This window comes from Epinephelus lanceolatus, chromosome 11 (assembly GCF_041903045.1).
Source record: "Epinephelus lanceolatus isolate andai-2023 chromosome 11, ASM4190304v1, whole genome shotgun sequence".
Classification (NCBI taxonomy): Eukaryota; Metazoa; Chordata; class Actinopteri; order Perciformes; family Serranidae; genus Epinephelus; species Epinephelus lanceolatus.
In genome coordinates, this window is record NC_135744.1 from 19,728,799 (window position 1) to 19,752,596 (window position 23,798).

The following is a 23,798-nucleotide window of genomic DNA, read 5'->3' on the forward strand; positions in this document are numbered from 1 at the left end:
CCAACCTGACGTTCAGCTAACCTGCCTGATCTGAATGCAGACAAACCGTCTCTCTCTCCTCACTTGCCAAACTCACATCACACTCAACGCTACTATGGAGGCTGTGATACACTCTGCTTCTTTCACCGTTTAGCTTTGTTTTGGCCGCTATTTTGCCCACACACCCAACATGGTATCTTTATGTACACCAGCTTTTTCTCATCTAAATTCCTCCAGGGTTTGATTTGTCTTGTCTCTGCGACTCGATATGCAGGGCTGATTCAAGGCAGTTGTAACAATTTTTGGTTTCATGTCATTACTCAATAACCTCTTGAACTAGGGATGCACGATAATATCGGTACGTCATCAGTATCGGCCAATATTAGCTTTGAAATGACCTATCAGAATCAGCCAATGTGTTTTTTCTTAATTTGCACAATGAATGAATATTACATATATTGATAAGTATTGTATTTCATGTCTCCATCTACCGGAGGGCAATCACAATAAGGGTATGCATGCATGATATCCTCGTAAAAATCCTCAAGAAAACACTGTCCACTAATTTTGGTGGGTAAAGGGTATGTCGTGCTGTGCTGTGATGATGTTTAGAGTTTGTATTGACAGCAGTCCAAGAATTCTTGTCCAGCGTGATAAAAACATCCTACAGGGTCTGACATTAATTTCTGTTCACTTAGATCCAGGTCAAGGGTATCCAGCTAATTTTTCCCACACTTTATCTTACAGCAGAGGGATTATCAGGGACTTTTCATGTCCAGCAGAATTCACCTTTCCTTTTGACAAGGTCTTTTAAGCTCTCGGGATGTTACAGTACTCCCCAACATGTTAAGGGCTGATTAATAGCACTTAGAACTAAGAGACTTCTAAGTTGATAAAATGCTGGGTGACACTGTGGGCAGTCACAGGCTCTTTTTATGTCCACAGGTCATTAATCTAGAGCTCTAGCTGTCGCTGATAAATCATCCCTTTACTCTCATCAGATAGATGTCCTGTCACAGAGGGATTAAATGTAGAGATGATGTTTACTTTAGAGAGAAGAGAGTTGGGTGCTGTGGGTGCCAGTGTGACTAAAGATGTGATGGGGTTTACTCTTCTCCTTCCAATTATCGGCCACTCTGAGAAAGACAGCCAGCCAGCCACGCAGCTCTGTGTGTACCCATGAATTATACATGGGCTCCATTAAGACACTTAACAGCTGGTTCCTCAGGAACTTACCAGCAACAACTGCAGCCTGGCTGCCCCTGTGTGCCTGCTTATTAAAACAGCAGCACTTGTGATTAAGGTTGTGCAGTAATGTGCATTTTGACCATCATAAACCAGCCAGTCACAGAGCTATTTTCAGTTCAATCTCATCTCTCTGGAGGGCCGCTGGGCCAGCTGCCGATTTCCCTGCATGGCGGCGAGATGCACTACAGTAATTAAATGTCTGCTTTGGCTTACTGACCTTGCTCTGGCTCAGGCACTGAGCCTTTTCTATACCCAACTGTAGCAGATGCCCCGGTCATCATACCTATAGATCCAACAACGATCCAGGGGTAATGACTTCAGGAAAAGATCATTTTAATGCGTGTTAAAGGAAGAGAGGGGAGGTGGCAGACAGCCATGATCGTTTGGACACCTGGTTGTAAAACTAATAAGTAAAAAGGAAGCTGAATGTAGTGAAGACCTGTTCAAATTCCCACTACAATATACATTTGGACACCACTCAAACTCAATTCTCCTGGCACACCGGCTGACACTTGAGCCTCTTTCACACATGCACTGCAAACCTGAAATATCTAGAAATTAACTGGAGGGGCTGTATGTGAGACTGCAAACGTCTGAGTCAGTTGGATCAGACATTAAACACACTTTACCTTGCCAGCTCCCCGGAACAAAGTCAGTGGAAAGTCCGACTGAGCCCATGTGTGAATAGAGCAGGTAATTGTCTGGGGGAATTCACAGCAAGCGTGTGGGCATGTGGATGACGTCTCTATCACGCAGCATCCGTGGGAGAAGAGCAAGGATCATTTACAGGAAGGGCAACAAAATGACTAACTGTAGAGACAATGGAATCTAGGAACTTCTGTCGGTAAGGGCTGAAGCTGACATTGTCAGACAAATTGAAGGACAGCAAAGGACTCTGATGTTTGTGACCAAACTACGAGCAGGCTATGTGACCACGATGAAATCCGCATTGTGTCCTGCCTGTTGCAATCTATACCCAGACATCACCCCTTGCCCTAAACCAAACAGAGTATTCCCAGTAGGTGAAAACGCTTCTGACAGAGACAATCTCCTGTTGAATGTCCGCACCAGAGGACTGCATTGGGATTGGGATTCAGCGGGTCCCACAGGACCCAACACAAATCTTGATGGAGGGGCCAGTTTTCATTTAACTGCGGGTTGGAACAAAATGTTTACAAACTAACTGTGGGTCATGTGATTTGTTGGCATACAATTGAGAGCGCTACATCTGATCAGTGCCGTCATTCAGGGTGCGCATGAGAGGGTGTGGGCTCACTGGCCAATCACAACCAAGTTAGGGGAATTTAACTACCTTAATACATTTTATGTAGGGCTGCCCCTGACTAAGAATTTCTAGTCGACCAACAGTCGTCATTTAGGGCCATTAGTTGACTAGTCTCCCACATTTTTACGATATAAATTTAATTACCTAATTATATATTTTGGGCGGGGCAACACAATGGCTTAAGTTGAAGGTCTTAGAAAGAATAGTTTTAGCATTGTGCTACATAGTTAATGGGCATGTAGCTACTTCCATGTTTCAGATGATACGTCATGTTTGTAGTCGACCAATGAAGATGAGTTTACATATCACCTTGGGTTCGTCCTTCACCTTCTCAAAATGATCCCACACTTTGGATTTCCTGCCCGACATGTTATTAACTAGCCTGTGGAATAACTGCAGGTACCAGCCCTGGAAATTAGGGGCCGTACAAATCTTTAAGCATCTTTAACTGCCTGGAAAACATGAGGTCATGTTTTATTTTTTTCTGTGACTAAGCGACGAATGAAATCTTGCCGACTAATGACCCTCCTGGTTGACTTAGGTTTGGTTGCCTATTAAGGGGCAGCCCTAATTTTTTTGTAAATATTAGTGTTGCAACCGTAACTGACTTCTCTACATATGTTATCAGCCCTCATCAACCGGCACGAGCACCCCGCCCCCTCTGCCCCCTAGGCGGAAGTATAACACACACTGCTGGAGTTGGCGGTAATGGACAGAAATCCAGCAGGAGTGGGACTAAGAAAACTTGATTCACTTTACCTTGCTTGGAGTTCATATGAGAAAACGGCTTTGGTTTGCCTGACTGACTAGTCTGAAACTGTGAACATGAGACTTCAAAGAAATATTCTCACCCAAATGTCTATTCTTAACATTTTACATTTTTATGTATTTATGTATTTATGATCGGAGGGATATATCTTTCTATTCTCTTTACAGCAATGACCCGATTCCCCCATGCGGCGAGCTTTCATCTGATCTAATCTCATGTAATGTTCTTTCATGAAACTGAGTGTTTGTTTGCATTCATATATACAAAGCAGATTAGTTACATCTTGCAGAAACGCTACAGCTTGCACATACAGTAGCTTTCCTTTATCCATATATCCCTACATTTGCAACCATATCAACAGCATCTTGTAACATCCAACACTAAAATATATTTCCATCAGATGCCATACAAAACATGCAGATGTTGCAACAGATATACAGATGCACAGCCTGTGTAACATTAAAACCTACATGTAATACCTGACCTCTTTACACACTCCAAATTCTGAGGATTTGCACTGCAGTCTTTGGCTTTAGTTTAGCATCAGCTTGATTATGAGGCAACAAATGATACAAGAAATTGGATTTTCTGGGTCTAATTCTGTGTTGCGTTGTATCAATACTCCTTTAACGCTCCTAACAAGATTCGGCCTGCATCATAACATTTCACCACACAACCGCTTTAATATAATTCTAAAATCTATAATACAAGCAATCATACCCGTGTAAAAATTGTTCAGACTCGAATTTTGTGCATGGCAACAGGCATTTTTCATAACAAATCCCTTATTTTCTATGGACAGGAGTTATTAGCATAACTATATAATTTGACATGATGATTAAACATCAGACTAAGACAGACAAAGACTGACTTGAATGATCAACACCACGGGGAGCAAAATCGAGTGGGACTGAATCAAGACAGAGGCTTCCTACAGACAACACTTATTTGCCTTTTTCACCATATGAGCCGTCAACAATGTGTAATGTTTTTCAATGAGATAGAGGTGCTAAAAATGGCTCCTTCAACAGCTGCTTTACCCCCGCCTCCCCCCAAAATTCACCCAACCTTCTGCTTATGTCCCTTATTTTCTGAGCCATAATATTTTTCAAGATTAGACACACAATTAACTCTAATGTTCTTAGCTGCGAGAGTGGGGCTTACTGCTGGAGGACAAAATACAATCATCTTCCCACAACTCAGCTCTGTGTTAGACAATGCCTGGACATTAGCTGATAATAATGTGACATGCACAATACAATACATCATGCTTATCTTCCAAATGATGGCGTCCATTGGAAGTCAGAAGTGGCAACAAAAGATTTGTTGTCAGAATAAATTGCCACAGGTCTGTTTTTACACAATAACGTGAGTTTCTTTCCACTGTGTAGCCTACAACCGAGCCCAATTCTTTAACACTGCACAAAGGATAATCTAACAGAGGTTCAAGCATGAGTAGAGCTGAGCTGACACCTGCCTAGCAGGTAGGCAGGAGCAGACTGCACACCAGCACCTGCAGATGCAGCACCCTGGGGACCTGCCTGCCACACTGTGTATCCTCACACAGACATGGCTAGCTCAGATGCCGTGAGAATATTATGCAAAAACAACCAGAAAACACAGTCATAAGGGGGAGAAGCAGAAGTGGAGTGATGCTTTACATACCTGGATACTGGCTGAGGAATATTTGTTTTTCCATTTATCAGTTTAAATAGGCATTCCCTCTATTCAAGAAGGTAAACAGTGTGCTATAATGTTTACAGTCTGAGAGGATAAATCCAGTCAGAGACATCCACCGTTTGAAAACAGTGATAATCACCATGGAAAATGGATGCCAGACGTTTCTTTTACCATAGTTGCAAGGCATATTTACAAAATACTTGTCTTAAGTGCAGCACCCTCTTCTTTTTAAAGTTTACTGAAATGCAGTGTCATATTTTCCAAATAATTATACAGCATTTTGCAACAAAATCCTTCAAATCCCCTTCACTGCCTGGTGTGCAGCCATTTCTCTGCTTCTACACTGTTAATCTACAGAAAAATGTATCCTGGTGATGTTCATTTGAGATACGAGGAACATGAACACCCTTATTATCATCACAGTGAACAGCTTATTTGTCACAGGGCCCATTATTCCTCATTAGGAGTAGAGGGCGTTGTGGGCGCCGCAGCGCTGGGCATCAAGTGGCTACGTGATGAATGTGCTTTGGGTGTGTTTATCGCCCTAACAGTGCAACACAGCGATGATGACCAATGGGCTCCAGAGAGTGGGGAAAAATCAGCACTGCAACGACCTTGTTTTACCTGATAGGTCACATGGATAGCAGAGGAAATGTCTCCTGCTCAGAACAATCTCTATCCAACACGCACTTTGAGAAATCTAAACATATTTACTCCTTGAAATTGTTTTTGGAACAGTGAGTCCTGAGACGGGCAGAGGCAGACAAAAGCAGGCTTCTCATCTCTGGCCTCTGACTGCTGATTAATTAAGCTAACATTAACAACATGAGTTGGTCCAAGAACACTGTCTCCATCTGACCTTTGAAGGTTTCTGGCAGATGTGCTTGAAAACAAGAACCCTGTGAAAGGGTCTTAAACATGTACTGCCCTCAACAGTTGATGATCCATGTAGAAGACATGTCAAAAAATAAACAGCATTGTTCTTGTGCTTGAATTTAGAGCCAGTATTTTAAGTATGCTTAGGAAAACTGTAAAGCTCTGTTTCCAACAAACACTTTCTGTATGGTACCTTTGGAACCAAAAGTAACCCTTAAGACATGGTACCTAGACCCTAGCGTGTTAAAATAGTATGTTTCACTTCTAACAAACAGCAGAGTAAAACTGAGCTGCTGACATTTCACAAAATGTGACAGCATTCTACAATTTGGGGAACTACTACATGACGGCTGTGCTAGTCACAAACAGGGCTGTAACCCCACAAACTACTGTAGCAGTACTGTAGTTAGTTAATGATCCGTGGTCACTGCTGTAGATCATAACATTAAGCTAGTAAAGTAGGCACGCTAACGTTTGCAGTTTACATTAGAGCAGATACAATGGCCCTTTTTAGACAAAGATTCTGCAATGCTGCCGTAAAGAAGATGCGCCATTACGCCAGCGTTGCTTTCTACACTGACCAAACAATGCCAGCATATAGCTGCAACAATTTTGGATAGCATGCCAGCGTTCCGGAAGCAAATGAGGTTCAATGTTCACAGTGTCTTTGCTGTCTATTACAGGGATATTGGTTTGCAGCCAGGATTCATACAAAAACACACAAAACACCTAACACTGATGGACAACAGAAAGCAACAGGACATACTTTACAGAGCAGGGGGGTTTACAGTGTCCAGGTCAAAGTACAAGTAAACAATCTAAGCTATCTGTGTCATAAGACATGTCGTGTAGCACAACAATGTCAACATCTGGTGTCATTTTACACAGACCTCAATTCGGCACTGTTACTACCGCGACTGCTGGCTTAGCAACATTTACATACTTCTATATCATACTCTTATTCTTAGTTCTTATAATTCTCTGTTCTATATTTTGGATCGACTGTAACCAATCACAATTTCCCCTCTGGGATCGATAAAATATTTCTGATTCTGATACTCCTTCTGCTCTCCAAACTCTTTAGACACTCTCTCCAACTACAGCCCCATGCACACCACTTCGGGATGATAATAAATCCAAAGCTTGACGGGACTGTCATGCCTAGTTACCTTTGCTAAGTAATGATTGTACAATCGCTATTCAAATGAATACCTTAATACAGTATGGCAGACGGTTAATTGATCAGTAAATCATTGCTCCCTCACCGCATATTGATGCTTGCTTACCGAGTCTCTAACCTTGCAACCGCAATGGATTTTCTATGAATGACAAACATAGATAGTTCTGCCAATAACTGTTATACAACTAGGGCTGGTATACAATATAAACATATGCTTCACTGACATTTTGTTGTAAATTAAATACCTTTGGGTTTTAGACAGCTGATTGGATAAAATAAGCAAAGTGAGCAAGTAATCAAGCCGCCCAATTTATCATGGTCCCCTAGGTCCAAAAGACACACTAAGGCATGACCTTTATGAACTGATCAGCCACTAATTTGTGTCATTAAGGCGAAACTGCTCCAGGGCTACACTTATTGGAAAATTTAGCACATAATTTGCATCCCTCTGGAGACCCTGCAGCTGTCAGTAAACCAATACTGTGGTCAAAGTGTTACTGAACTTATAAGACATACAAACTTGAAATATTCATCAATGTAACATTGACATTATGACCAAAGGGTTCACATATGCTCTTGCCAATATCTCGTCTCACAAGAATGCATTGGCAGCAGCCCAGAAGGCAGTTTTTGTCCCTACCTGTGAAAAAGGAACGAGCTCTGAATACAGAGTGGCTGCACAGCCATTAACAGGACCCAGAAACAAGCACTGCTATTAATCATTTTTACTCATTCTCTGGCGGGCAGCAATTTGTTCATTCAGTAATTCAGATATGAAATGGAAGGGGGAAAGTGGGAAGAGGTCGGGTAACGTGGTGAGGTAAAGGCGGGATCAGCGTTTCACACTCTCATGTGAACAGGAGTTGGCACAGGGCTTGTGCAGCACTGGCATGCTAAAATATTAACGTCCTGGGCTGTGAATATTCATGCGCAGTCGTCCCCATCGTCAAATTGTGGAGGACAAAACAGTGTCCCTGGAGTGTAATCTGATTCCACGTGTTCCTGCTTCATTTCCAAGGACAGGGGGACTCCGGGCAGAGTGGGTGGCTGCTTGCTTGGAGGTGAATTTGTGGCTGCAACATGTTTCCATCTACAGGAGGCAAGAAGGGGCATCGGACTGCTGGGTCATGACAAGTGAATATGACCTCAAGTCATAACTGTCTGCGTGAGGCCAATGACAATGGCTCAGGGTGTGGTGTACATGCCTCAACTACTTCTACCAAAACACCTCATCAATACACACACATAGGTGTAAGAGTGACAACAGTTCGGCCAAGATTTACTGATCAAACCTCTTTTGCAATCAAGGTATTTGATACAACTTCAACACCTCCTGTGTGAAAATTGCAGCTTTTTTCCTGTTGTAAAAGACGACCTAATACATACATGCAAGCGAGGGGGAGGGTAGTTTTGTAGAGCAACCAGAGCACACACTCACATAAGTACACTCCCTGGATCTGCGTGTCTGTTTTCAAAAAGGTAACCAAGCAACCAGTTCCTGGCCAGGGCCTTTGGTTGTAGGCTTATCAGGTAACTGCGCTCTGCGCCTGCTCACAGGTTCATTAGGTTTCTGTTTGTCTGAGGTCAGTGGCTTCACTTTTGATCCAAAAAGCCAGGAGTGGAGGGGGCACCAGGACAGGTCCTGCAGCATGATAGTGACTGTTCAGGTCCTAAACAAGGACTCAAACATATATAGAGAACGGACTAAATCAAGCAGTGTCTATTACTAAAAGGGAGAAGTGGACAGACATGCCAGCCAGGGCTAACCACAGTGTCTAATGACTGACAAACATGTAATAGTTCTTGGACATGCTCTTTGATTATAGGTGTGAGGGCACTGACACACCAGGCTGACTGTCGGTCAATGACCAAATACCTCAAAGTCAATATTCAAATGATAATGCGGGGTTGACTTTTCCTGCATTCGCAAAAGATAGATAATTATATTTATACAATGAGACTTTTGATCAATAATAATCAGTGGTGTGGATATAATGACGAAATAAGGTTGCAGCGGTGAAACTGTACCACAGAGAAAACTCTTCTCTATGGTATTGGGGGGAAAAATTGTAAATTGGACGGAGAATCTCATCTGCATGTGCGTATCCTCTTTTCCTCCTCCACTGCCGATGCAACCTTATGACTAAATGGGTAAAGGCAAAAAATACAAAAGCTACAACAGTCTAGTGAATAAAAAATTACATTAAGACAACAGCAGATGAAGTGCTCATGTGGGTTGCAGTATCATGGTATCCAGGAAGGTGCTCTTTGGTCAGGAAGTGTAGTACATCTTGAAAACAGAGAACCAGAGAAGAGTTGCCTTGGATTTTGTTTTTTTCAAAAAATTACATTACTTTACTGTAATGCAACCTTTAAACCCAGGAAAAGACAACACTTGTGATATTAACATATCCAAAAGCTAGGATTATATTGAGTCTAATATCATGATGTTGATATAATGTCAATATAATGCCCAGCCCTAGTCTGTCGTCCTAGTTTTTGTGGTTTGTTCCGCACCGTTGGCACTCGTCAGCCCTTGACGGTGGCTTTTTTGGCCGCAATTTGAATTGAAATCGGAACACATTGTTGAGAGAAATCTCCCTGATTGGTAGTTTAGCTCAGTGCTGAAAAGAAACGGAAGTGAGGACAACAAACATACGAAAAGAGGGCGTGAAATCAAGCTCTTTCGCAGAAATGGTTCATAGCTGTTCATATTATTGTTCACTAGCGCAATATGAGTAGAATTTATTCTTTCAACATCAGGTCATGTTGGCTAACTGGCATCTCAAATCCGTGAAGGTCAATCTTCTGGTTTCCCTCTCTGAATGCGGAATACAGACTTCTGCCACCTGTTGGAGAGTTATTTCAGCTCACACACATGCTAGTTGGTCATTGACTGTAGTCTTTTTGGTGTGTTCAAGGGCATCTTTTTGGCCGACACACGGCTTGGGCAGCGAGCATATTGTCTTACCATGTAACTGTGTTGGTTAACTTTGAAAATACGTTGAATATCTTGTAAGCAGAGCTCCTGTCATGTGTCAGCCTTTGCATGGAGCAGTGTTTAGTGTGCGTAACAGCATCTGATGTGATTGTTCAAAGCAATAGCCAACCCCACAGCAGACACTGTCATATCAAATAACATCAGCACAAAGAATTACAAAAAGGAGGCCCCATCAAAGATGCATTTTCACACTGTGTACAAACATTCCCCAAATGTCTCCTTCTGCTTTCCTTGCATCAAAATTGTTTCGTGAAGTGAAGGCGGGATGAATATCCTCTGCACTTTTAGACATTCTGAATCCTCAACGCTGACCGCAATTTCAAGGGTCTCAGATCTCTCTCTTACAATTGTATTTCTTTTGTCAGTATTGTATATTCCATGTGGTGCCTCATGGACAAATAGGGCAAAGAAAATGGAGCAGAAAGACCCTATTTGTTATTTTGCCATTTAAGAGAGGCTAGCGCATTATTGTGTATTACTAAGCCATGTTAAAAGAATGCTACGAGTCTGGCAGATACTGTTCTTGTCTGCTGAAGTGGAACAGCGCGTAAATGACGAGGCCATGATGCTATTAAGATGGTAATGAGCCCAAACAAGTATACAAAACAATGTTGAATCATGGGACAAAAGAAGGCTAAACAACACACCTTATACTACACTCAATGCCCCAGCTTTTACGAGGAGAGATGTGCTGGATGATCCTAAACAAAGCACTAACCCTTCATTGCATACAGTTTCTCACTAATCAGCACACAGGAATGTCATTGCTCTGACCATGACTCTGTGGCTTCCCATCAAAATCTCAAAACATTTCAATAACTGCAATGGCATGACGCTGAACGAAGCCAACAGAGGATCTTGTAGCTAAAGTTTCACGTCATTGTTTAGAGTGGGAGGAATGATCGGCTGGTTTCAGTGTAAATTCCAAAGAAGTCACACCCATATGCATGAAATTAAGACATGCATCTCCTACAGTTAACAAACAACAGTGGTAAATAAATACTCATATATACTTCAGATTGATGGTTATTAACTTTATCATATGGTTTTGATGAACTTGTGTTAGCAATCTTTCTACATTTGTAGCCTTGTTGAACAAACCAAGTTTTAAAAATGCTTTAAATGAAACAGAAACAAAAAACACACATTCTGGTTAAATAATGGTTAAATTAAAGGTTAAAAAAATAGTGTAGAGCCTGACCGATACTGGATTTTTAGGGTCAAAGTCAATACCAATATTAGGGAGTAAAAAAAATCCCAATATTAAGATTTCCGCCAATTTTCTATCTATCTATCTATTTAAACCTATACAACGTAATTGTCCCTCAAATATGGTTATCAAAACAGGATATTTTACAGTTAAACCATTAACTTTATTGTCAGAAATAGCCTGAGTGCACTGGGACAGTAAACTTCATTGGCAATTCAATGAATATAAATCACTCCAAGCCTCTTTTTCTGTTTTATGTTCTGTAAAAAATGTTTTAAAAAATTAAAAAATGATCGTGCATACTAGACAACATATACTCCAATACCAATATAGCTGTGAAAGGCTCTAATGCTCTACTTCAGTGGTTGCCAAACTAAAGATAAAAGATACCACTTGGCTGTATGTTCTTTAGGGAGGTTCCCAGCCAAATGAGGAATATCTAAATTTCAAATTCAAATCAGCAAGAAAGATTTAAATCAGAGGTGTCAAACGCATGGCCCGGGGGCCAGAACCGGTCCACCAAAGGGTCCAATCTGGCCCACAAGATGACTTTGCACACCTAATGTTGATGCACATGTGAAGGCTAAGAGATGCCAGGTTTCAGGAGCAATCAAACAGTGAGTAGATACTTCATATAAAATGCTGCCTCAAAGGCTTTTCTACTCTGTCTGGAATACAGCTCTCTGAAATAACAATGAATACTTTCTCTGGCCATGTTTAAAGACATTAAACATTGTGAAGCATACTGTCAACCAGCAGCTTCGGTAAAATAATCTTTACCAGACCTGCTGCTGAGGCACTGACAAAACTTCAGATTGTAAATGGTTTATAATGCCACGCAAAATGTAACCTGCTTCTATAATCGCTTCAGCTTTAGTGGAAAATTATGATAAAAATGCACTTGTAATGAAAGGGAGTAGTAGACTGACTGAATGTGGAAACACTGAGACATACTGCTGAGTTTGCACACATTTGAGTATACTGCGATCTGTTCATCATTTGTTTTGCATATGGGTTTTCAGAATTAACTTCTTTACACTGAAAAAGTTGTTTATAGGTTATTATGCTGCAATTTTACCAGTCCAGATCACTTGAGATCAGATTGAGCTGTATATGGCCCATGAACTAAAATGAATCTGACACCACTGGTTTAAATTAAAACTCTTCTGATCTGTGGTTTCACAGTTGCCACTGTTATCTACCCACCTACAGTATCAACAAACAACCAAACAAACCCTCTGAGGTGGGGGTCACTGGGGTTTAAACTTTCCTCAAATACAGATCTTAACATTAAAAGGTTTAACTGACACCACTATAAACAAAGCTGTCAACAGGAGCAAACATGTGGTTGAGTTACATGTGATAACATGGGGTTTCAGATTAGAAAAGGGGGGGTGCAACAATCAGCTGGCAGATGGCAGACACAAAAAAAGGCCTCACTTTGAAGTCATGCAGCCACAGGTTTAAGAGAGGATCAAGCCATTGTGTTAACCAGCAGAGGATCACAAGGAAATAACCAGAGTTTTGGCATCATGAAACATCCATAAAAAAGTATGGTTTCTGTGGTAACCTAAAACACGACGCTACACATTTAAACACCCATTCATCCAGTGTAAGATGTACCCCAGTACAACCATACCTGATCAAATGTGGACCGAACCACTGCCCTTTTATTGGAGGAATAATATATAATACGTAAAGTAACGTTGGCAAACTTAATGTTTCTTTTTCTTTCTTTTTTACTTTGCTGTCTCTTTTTGTCCTCTATCTTTAATACAAACAATGCGTGAAAAGCCACTTTTAAATTATTATTTTATAACAATTAACTATTTCAGTTAGATTTGGTTTAGCCGGATGCTTGATCGGGGGAGCTAGCTTAACTAAACTGACCTTGGGTCGGAGTTACTCGGACTGAATTCTTCAAAGTGTACTCAGATGTGGTTTTTGGTTAACCACCGAGCCAGTTACATGTTAACCACACTAACTTGAGATAACACAACATGTCTTAAAGTTTTCAGCGTTTTTAACTTGTCGAAAAAAGCTAAGTTTCAGTGTGTAACGCGGCTGACCGGAGGCTGTCCTCGCGGAGTGGAAAACCCATTAGAATCAAAGTAGCTCACCGACAGTTGGTATCAGGAAACTTACCTGTGAACAGGCTCAACAGTACACAGCAGAACCGGCCTATGCAAAGCTCCATTCCCGCTCCAGATAGTCCACGACTTGTTCGGTGAAAGTTGGTGGGAGAACTTGTGCTGAGTTCGTGTGAAAAGCGGCAGTCCGGCTCGACTGAAGCATCCAAACTCTACTCCTCCTTCTCCTCGGCTCTCTGCAGGTGCACAGCGGAGCGCGCCGCAGGGTGTCACGTGACAGGCTGCGTTCCCAAAGCAGATCCAGTGATGTCCTCTGCTGGTTGGAGCAAGGAACTGTCCCACTGTTTAACCATGGAAGAAAGGTAGTCCTGTATGGTACCCTATGTGCGTCTCGTCCAGGGGGACTCCATTGAGGAAGGTAACAGTTTGTATAACCTTCTGGGTGAAATATAGAGCTATAATAGACTGATAAAAGCCACATCGATTGTCAAAGGGGACATTCTGCACCAGTGGCGTGAGGACGTCGATTTAAAAAAGGCATGTAATACCACTGATCATGACTTGTTAATCAAGAAGCTGAAAAGATATGGCATCAGAGAGGTAGTGTTGAACCGGCTGAATAGCTATATACGGAAACGTCAACAGTTTGTGCAGATTGGTGAACATAAATCTCCATGCATAGACGTAGCTCGAGGAGTCCCACAGGGGTCAGTTTTAGGGCCAAAATTGTTTGTTTTATACATAAATGACATATCAAAAATATTGAAATTTGTGTTGTTTGCGGATCACACATATTTTCTGCTCTGGGGACAATCTACAGCAGCTTTTGGAGGTTGTCACATCGGAAATTAGTAAACTAAAAATGTGGTTTGAACAATTTTAACAAAGCCAAAATCATGCTGTTTGGAAATCGAAAAACAAATATACAAGTATACATTAAAATAGACAATGTTGTTATTAAAAGAGTGTATGAAAATAAATTTCTTGGTGTGATAACAGTCCACAGAATCTGCTGGAAACCACATACAGTCAGGTCCATAATTATTTGGACAATGATACAGTTGTCGTCATTTTGGCTCTGTACACCACCACTATGGGTTTTAAATGAATCAATGAATACCTGCTTAAAGTGCAGACTCTCAGCTTTCATTTAAGGCTTTTTTCAAAAATGTAGTATGAACCGTGTAGGAATTACAACCATTTCTTCACACAGTCCCCCGACTTTAAGGGCTCATAAGTATTTGGACAAATTAAAATAATCATCAATTTAACAGTCAGTTTTAATACTTGGTTGCAAATCCTTTACAGTCAATGACTGCCTGAAGTGTTGGACACATAGGCATCACCAGATGCTGGGCTTCTTCCCTGGTGATGCTCTACCAGCCCTTTACTGCAGCCGTCTGCACTTCCTGCTTGTGTTTTGGGAGTTTTGCCCTCAGTTTTGGCTTCAGCAAGAGAAACGCATGCTCATTTGGATTCAGGTCAGATGATATGACTTGGCCATTGCAGAACATTCCACTTCTTTGCCTTAAAAATGTCTTTGGTTGCTTTTGCAGTATGCTTCAGGTCAATGTCTATCTGCACTGTGAAGCATCATCCAATGAGTTTTGAAGCATTTGGTTGAATCTGAGCCGATAATGGTGCCCCAAACACTTCAGCTTTCATGTTCTGGAATGTTCTGTGATGGTCAAGTCATATCATCTGACCTGAATCCAACTGAGCATGCGTTTCTCTTGCTGAAGCCAAAACTGAGGGCAAAACACCCAAAACACAAGCAGGAAGTGCAGACGGCTACAGTAAAGGGCTGGCAGAGCATCACCAGGGAAGAAGCCCAGCATCTGATGATGCCTATGTGTCCAACACTTCAGGCAGTCATTGACTGCAAAGGATTTGCAACCAAGTATTAAAACTGACTGTTAAATTGATGATTATTTTAATTTGTCCAAATACTTATGAGCCCTTAAAGTTGGGGGACTGTGTGAAGAAATGGTTGTCATTCCTACACGGTTCATACTACATTTTTGAAAAAAGCCTTAAATGAAAGCTAAGAGTCTGCACTTTAAGCAGGTATTCATTGTTTCATTTAAAACCCATTGTGGTGGTGTACAGAGCCAAAATGACGACAACTGTATCATTGTCCAAATAATTATGGACCTGACTGTATAACATATGTACGAAAAAAATTGACGAGGAGCATTGCAGTTCTGGGCAAAAAGACATACCATAGATACTGGATCATAAAGCACTGCATACTCTGTACTGTTCTTTGATATTGCCATATTTAAATTATTCTGTTGAGGTCTGGGGAAACACCTACAAAACCACCCTACAACCATTATTCATACTGCAAAAAAGAGCCATACAAATTTTACTTAACGTTGGATATAGGGAACACACTAATAATCTGTTTTTGAAGTCACATGAACTGAAATTTATGGATCTGGTGGGCTTTAAAACTGCTCAAATCATGTACAAAGCAAGGAATAATTCACTACCTGGCATTGGAGGAGCGGGTATGTATGAAACAGTTTGAGTAGTGATAGATTAGTATATGCCTGTGGATATTCTCATTCATCCAGGTCATAGTTATCTCAAGGCAATTGAATCGAACGCAACTGGACTTTGTTTTGTCTTAGAAGACGTTTCACCTCTTATCCAAGAGGCTTCATCAGTTCATGCTTGTCTAACTAGGCTGGAACTAGTCTGACAAACTGGTGTGGAAGCACCCAGATATTTAACCTCTGGGGAGGTCTTCACAAGGCCTAACGACTCTAAAAAAGACTCTAACGACTCCAGTGACAACCGTTGCAGCAGGAGTTTCAACGACTGTCGTTGACACACCATTGGAGCACTAACGAACCAGTGACATCATTGGCCTTGTGAAGACCTCCCCAGAGGTTAAATATCTGAGGTTAAATATCTGAGTCAGACTAGTTCCAGCCTAGTCTGCATGAACTGATGAAGCATGAACTGATGAAGCCTCTTGGATAAGAGGTGAAACGTCTTCTAAGACAAAACAAAGTCCAGTTGCGTTCGATTCAATTGCCTTGAGATAGATTAGTATAGTGTGAGAGTAGGGGTAGAACTAGACAAGCATGTTTCTTCTTCCTACACTTTTTCGGATAGGAAATATTGTATGTATTGTCTTGACATAAATAGAGACTTGACATTGAACAACATCAACATTACCTAGCAATCGTCTTTGCTTATCTGAGAAAAAAATGAATAGTTTTTACAATGGTCACTTAGGGTCAACAACCCAGAGCAACAGAGAGTGTAGAAAAGAGGTGCGAGCAAGTTGGAACGGGTGGAGGAAAGTGTGTGATGTGTGATAGAAGAGTACCTGCAAAACTAAAAGGAAAGGTGTACAGGACGGTGGTGAGACCAGCGATGTTGTTTGGTTTAGAGACAGTGGTGCTAGGGAAATGACAGGAGGCAGAGCTGGAGGTAGCAGAGATGAAGATGTTGAGGTTCTCTTTGGGAGTGACGAGGATGGATTGGATCAGGAATGAGTACATCAGAGGGACAGCTCATGTTAGGTGTTTTGGAGCTAAAGTCAGAGAGGCCAGACTGAGATGATTCGGACATGTTCAGAGGAGGGATAGTGAATGTATCGGTAGGAGGATGCTGAGGTGGGAACTGCCAGGCAAGAGGCCTAGAGGAAGACCAAAGAGGAGATTTATGGATGTAGTAAAAGAGGATGTGAAGTCAGTTGGTGTGAGAGAAGAGGATGCAGAGGATAGGGTTAGATGGAGGCAGATGATTCGCTGTGGCGACCCCTAAAGGGAACAGCCAAAAGAAGAAGAAGAAGATTGAATAGTTTTTATGGTATGAAATGATGTAATGTGTTTCTGACTTTGAACATCCTACCTTAGAGACGAGCAGTGTTTAAGTGTCGACAGAGCGCATGAGAAAATCTGTCTGTCCTTTCAAAATAGCTGACCTGAGCTAAGTGGGGTCTGGGGGTACCCCAGTTGGTAGAACGAGGGTTAATGTTTCTCCGATCCAGCAAAAAGAAAGTACATTCTCAAGGAAAAGAGGTAAAGATAATTAGGAAAAGAAGTGAGAATTGATGCAGAGCTTTGGTCAGAACTGTGCCAACAAAGTGTCAGCCACTAAGGATGATAGATACAGATTGATGCATTATAACTTCATTCACCAACTCCATTTCACACAACAGAGACTGCATAGATACAGACCTGGGCTATGAAATATGTGTTTTAGATGTAGCATAGATGGCGTGTAATGTCCAGTTGAGATAAATATAGAGAACAGGAAACTAAAAAAACAATAAGAAATAAATATATAGAGTGGATAAGAAAGAAAAAAACACACACATTGGCAACCAAAATGTCACAAACATGAGGATGTGATGCACCATGGATGGGCCCTACTCACCTCATGTTAAGAACATAAGCTATGAGTCAATTCCCTTCTGCTGGGTTGTGGACCATTTGTCGAGAAATGGTTTCCAGATTTTCAGGAAGATGTTTTCCTTGTTGGCAAGTTTCTATGGAAGGCCTTCCATATGAATCATGTTGCCAAGCTCCCTCAGCCGTTGGTGGAAAGAGGGGCCAGACTCTGACTTCCAATTTTGCTAGCACAGAGAGAGCCTGAGCAGTGTGAGGTCACAGATAACCCAAATATGGCGAGAAAAGGGTCTGGCGTTATCCTTTTTTTTTAAAAACTATAAACCTTTGGTGTATAATTAAATATAGGCAACCAGAAGGAGCAGAGCTTGGGGCACAGCCCTAGTTAATGGGTAAGACGTTAGGATATATAGCATGACATCTTGCTTTTGTGTAGTGGAGTCGATTTATACAATCTTGAATCATACAAGTATGTGCCTGGCATTCATAAATACTGAATCTTACTGGAGGGCTTTGTCCGAACTCTAACGCCACAGAAAGAAAGTATTATAGTGTGTTAATGAGCAGGGGCGTCCTAGTAGGGGGGAAGTGGGGCTGATTAGGGCCGGGTTGTGGGGGCAGCAGGCCAAGCAAAGCACATCAAACATCCCTCTTCCCAATAACACTATCTAGCTCCTCCTGTGGGACCCCAAGGTGTTCCCAGGCCAGACAAGATATTTAATCCCTCCAGTGTGTTCTGCATCTGCCCTGGGGCCTCCTACGAGTGAGATGTGCCTGGAACATTTCCAGTGGGAGGAACCCAGGAGGCATCCTGATCAGATGCCCGAACCACCTCAACTGACCCCTTTCGACTTTACTCCAAGCTCCCTCTGGATGTCTGAGGTCCTTACCCTGTCTCTAAAGCTGAGCCCAGCCAACCCCCTGAGGAAACTCATTTCAAGTGATTTGGGCAAACAGAGTCTTTGAGCTAAACATTACCACTAAATGTATATAAAGTGTCCAGCTGAGCAGAACACACCATATGACTGTAGTTTGATTCCAGACAGGGAACTTTGTTTCATGCATTACACTTATTTTTTGTCTCTACACTGTCAGCTAGCAAATAAGTCAAATACCAGAAAACAAAGCTACATTTTGACCACAATACTTGAAGGACCCTTTAGCAAATGCCAAAACAATACACAAAACATCAAGATGCTTGGAAACTGTGTTTAATAAAACTCCATAAATTTAAGTCTATACATCTGACAATTCTGCACTATGAATAAATAAAACATTGTATCACAAAAGGACAAAGTAGGTGGCATACACGAACGTCCCCCATTGTAAAAAATACAGTACTTCAAAATGTGTAGTATTCCAATTTCAATATCTAATTTAATACAGGTGATTTCTTTAAGGTTTAACAAAATGGTCTAAAGTGCAAAAAAGATCAATATGTACTCTATAAAAGTTCATGTGTAAAAAAAACAACAAAAAAAACATTGTTCAGTCATTTTAAAGTTGTCCTCAGCTTTAATGTCTAGTGTGAGCGTTAAGCACCATGATTCCTAACTGTAACAATGTGCCAGATGTTGGGATGCGTCCCAGTAACCAGGTCCTCCTCCGTAGCCAGGACGCACCCACAGATTGGGCCTGGAAGTGTGCGGGGGTCTGCTGCGAGGCCTGTAGCCGTAGTGAGGCCGTGGAAGGATCTGAACTTTCCCTGGTACCATCTTCTTAGGATGCCACGAGGAAGCAGCGGGATTCATTGCCTTAAAAAGGAAACAAATGAAAATCTGTTATTTACAGGGGAAAAAAAAATCACCAAACTTCGAAGATGATAGAAGAACTTATTCTAAACTAACAAAAATAAAGCAGAACTATTTTAGAGTTCACTAACACTGGTATTGAGTAACCATCCTCCTTCAGACCTGCATGAGATATTTAGTCATGGGAATTCTAAAGCGTATTATGCAATACCGTGTAAGAGCAGCGGCTGTTGGGGACGGTGAGGGGGGAAGTGCGCGTGCTCTCCTCATCAGAAGAAGATCCTGAGTGGTAGTCTGACGTCACCCTCTCCAAAGCACTGGTCACTTTTGTAACATCTTTGTCCTCCTCTTCATCATTAGAGAAACTGGCCACTGAGAAACAAGGATTTTGCTCTCCGTACCTAACAATGTGAACAGAGGGCGAGCACACCAATAGTTTTAGAACAATAGACACACGTGAAAGGAAATCTGTTTAAAAATGAACAATTATTGAACAGCTGGGCAGGGAAAAATTAATGGTTTTTATTGTACTGGATTATGGCGCAAAATGATCCCCATAAGTGCAGAGCTGGAACAACACACTTAGCGGGGTGTTATTCTGGTCAAGTTCAGAGCTCAATGGGAATCAATGGCTGCAGATACTAGTAAAATTTGAACAATTATAGACCGAATCATCGTGATGTTACACTGACAACCACAGTCCCTTCCAGGTAGATTACTGGGACCAGTTGCACCTTAAGTTTTCTCCTTACGTAAAGGCTTAATTTCTCCTTAGCCGAGGAATTTACAGTTGCACAGAATCCCTTACAAGTGTCCTTTGTTGAGGAAAAACTAATTTACTACATTGAAATAGATTTTACAGTACAGTAAAAGTTTCCATGGAGATTGTTTGTTTGCGTGAACTCACTTTTGTGATACAGGTTATCGTCTCACAAAGTTGGCTCATACTGAGATAGTCAAAATATGGTGGTAGAAAAGATGACAAGAAAACCAAATTGGTCAGAGGAGGAAAAGATTATATTTCTGGAGGAATACAATCATAGAAAGCACAAAGTAAATTTGATCCCATATACCAGAAAACAACTGTCGGAAGAAGCAACAAAAATTTATTTAGTCAAATCTATTATGTAAAATGAAAAGCGTATCTATCAGGTTCTCCTGGTCGCAGAACACTCTTTTAGGGGTGTATTAGTTTTAATTTTCCCTATTATTACCATAAACTTGGTCATGTTGCAGTTAAGATAAAGCTGTTGTTTGTTTACCTTGCTTTGGTTGCTAAGGACTTCTGTGCAACAGTCTAGAGATTCCTTAAATATAAGACCAAGACAAGGAGAAAACCATAAATACTTAAGTGAACATTTCCAGGAATTCTTAATGAGTAGACTTAAGGATGTTTTGTGCGCATGTGTTCCCAAGTGCCTGTTTTTCAGGGGACAGTGGCTGTGCCCGAAGATTAACTGACACAGAAAAGGCACAAGAGTAGCACCCAGCGCCTGACCTCGCGTTTTCCAGGTGGTTAAAGATGCAGTATGTGTACGCCCCCCTTAAACTGATATTGGTGGCTAAAAAAAAACCCAAAACACTAACTGAGGCAGCGTTTGTTCAGCACCGTTTGGTTTTATATACGTGACATGGATATTTTAAACAAATAAACATTAAGTAAACTTTGTGATTCGAGCTATTCTAACAACAGGCTGATTTTTTTAATCTTTCTACCATCACATTTCCAAAAGGACTGCACACTTATTTAATTGTTGATTATTTCCTCGATTAATCAGGTAGTTGTAAGCTCAAGATGACGTCGTCAAGTGCCTTGTTTTGTCCACAACAACAGAGATATTTAGTTTACTGTCACAGGAGTAAAGAAGCCAGAAAATATTCACATGTATAAGAAGCTGGAATCAGAGAATTTTGACTTTTAATTGTAACCAACTGTCAAATTAGTTGATGATAAATATAATAGTTGACAACCAATAATTTGCAATAATTTGTTGCAGCTCTTATTTCCAATGAGTCTTTGAAATATCTGCTCCAGTTTTGAATTCTAGAACTATTCGTCGTTTTTATTGAATGACAAATTCCTTTAAATTTTGTCTCAGCTCTTCACTGCAAATTCACTCCAGGTCTCACCTGCAACAGACCTCCCCAGGGTCCACCCACAGTGTGAGTTCACGGGACAATCCCAGGTCACTATACTCAATCCCGCTCTCCCGGCAGGCCCGAAGGAGCTCTGGATCCTGCCTGTGGAACCTGTTTACGCGGATACACCTGCAGAGCACACAACCAGTTTCAGTTTAAACAGTCCTAACACCATCTCTACAAATTAATGAAAAGACAACCATAAAAAAAAAACCTGTAGTGGTTAATAGCAGCACCTGTATGCCTGTCCCTTGCTGGGGTTGTCGGGGTACCAGTGCCCCTTGAACTTCTCCTGCAGTGCAACAGCAAGCCTCTCAACAAACAGGTCGATCTTGTGTGACTCCAACTTCTCCCCCTTTTTCACAAGCCTCTTCAGGAAGAATACAACAGCTGCGATTTCTCTCCTCATATTTCACATGTGTTTCATCACGTTTGCACAGCTTCTGTAGGTAAATCAACTTTAGTCAGATGGGCAGCAAGTACACAAAAAATGACCTATGATAAAATGTTAGTTGATAAAAATGTCAAATACTAAAAATGGACATATATATATTTACTTCCACGTGGCAACATTTTCCTTCTCCCATTTTGAAATAATAAGTAGCACAGACAGTTCACATTTTAAGACCTATTACACAACCTGACACCAGGCTTAACTGCACTGAAGATTTTATCCGCCAAGGTTACACCCAGACCATTAAAAACAAGCTGCAGCTAAGACACTTAAGTTATCTTGACATTTTTGAGTCCTTTTCATTAAAGTTAGCTGGTGTCAACGAGCGCGAGGCAACAACTTGTGTTTATTAAATTATTTTGGTTTAAAATTATGAATAAATAGCGCAGAGACAGTGACACATTTGAGCATATTTCCCTTTGTTTTTTTATCTCATCTATTGACTTCAGTTAACGGTCCAGCGACTATAGATGCCCCATAAAGGCGGGCTGTGACACACTAGTTCCGGTTATCCACGCGTCACCGCACTCCATAACAAGGGCTTGTGCACTGTACTTAGCGTGTTAGCTAGTTGAGCTAACGGTGCTAGCATGATGCTAGTTGTGATGCTATCTGTATCGCGCCGAAATAGATTTGAAACTAACCTCGTGGTGAATACACAAGAGTAATGTTATTCCCTTAGGAGAATACGAGGCTATTAGCATTAGCGTCACAGCTAATACATTAACTCTAACAGCCTCATGTTGCTAACAAACACAGCTATCTCTTAGTTAGATACGGTGGCGAAAGTTGGAATGGAGTCGTGATAAATTGTGCTTTTTGACACACACATAACAGTAAGAGACACTTATCTTATATAGTGAGACATGTGTATGTATCTATATGTATATAGGCTTACCTTTTTCGGTGCTCTCCTCCAGCGTGAGGACGTAAAATGAATGGGAAGGGGAAATTGGCCAACACAAGAACCCTTGAGGTTGGGTTATTAGCCCCGCCCCTTACAGCACAACTCCCGCCCACCAATCATTCTTATTGGTTACAAACAGACCAGTAGTCTGCGTTGATTGGTTGAGCATAATGTTCGTCATGGCGTGACTCATACCAGCTCATTACTGTTATGACTCATAGCGTCAGCATGTGTTTATTGTTTGGCGGACAGTAGCATCCAGTGATGTCATTTCATCATGAAAAATGTAAAGCAAGGTAGAAAATAATTACAGTGCATTATTTTTTAGTGTGATTTTTTTTCCAAGATGATCCAAATTTAGTGTACTCCACTGATGTAACAAACATATTTCTAGTTTAACTTAGAGTGGGGAACCATTAAAGCCAGGTGCTTCCTTTCTAACTACCAGAACTTAACTTGTTTTATTTTATTTTTCAGTATATTTAATTCTATTAAATACATGGAGTCTGCATGTTCCAGATTTTCTGCCATAAAAGCTGTAGAAAATATATTTAAAAATATTTTAAAAATGTTTTAAAAAATCGATTGAACAACATATGAATAAAATGTATAATAATAATAATAATAATAATGATGGTAAACTTTATTTATATAGCACATTTCGTACAAGAAATGCAACACTTTACAATATGGGCATTACAACCACTGAGTGCTTCACACAAACATAGAAATGAACATAAAACAGAACTGATTCATAAAATCACAGAAATACAAAACTACATATCATAAAAAATCAAGTAAGATTTTAAAAGAGTTGCAGCAGTATGAAGCATAAATAGAAAGTAAAAAGAAAGAGTTT

At 41.0% G+C, this 23,798-nt stretch overlaps 2 protein-coding genes across 2 annotated transcripts in view; both read right to left on the reverse strand.

Moving 5' to 3' along the window:
• Nucleotides 1-13,554, reverse strand: part of cxadr (CXADR Ig-like cell adhesion molecule) — a 56,234-nt gene extending 42,680 nt beyond the window's left edge. Inside the window, exon 1 of the mRNA XM_033647782.2 lies at nt 13,374-13,554. Coding sequence (XP_033503673.1) covers nt 13,374-13,425 — 52 coding nt within the window. The 5' untranslated portion in view covers nt 13,426-13,554. The remainder of the gene's footprint in view (nt 1-13,373) is intronic.
• A 5,328-nt stretch (nt 13,555-18,882) lies between these two features.
• On the reverse strand, nt 18,883-23,023 carry btg3 (B-cell translocation gene 3). Its single transcript, XM_033638637.2, has 5 exons — nt 22,931-23,023; nt 21,815-22,021; nt 21,570-21,707; nt 19,651-19,840; nt 18,883-19,442 (listed from the first exon to the last, which is right to left on the reverse strand). The coding sequence occupies exons 2-5, from the start codon at nt 21,985-21,987 to the stop codon at nt 19,239-19,241; spliced, it is 705 nt and encodes a 234-aa protein (XP_033494528.1). The 5' UTR covers nt 21,988-22,021; nt 22,931-23,023; the 3' UTR covers nt 18,883-19,238.
• Nucleotides 23,024-23,798: the final 775 nt, after the last annotated feature.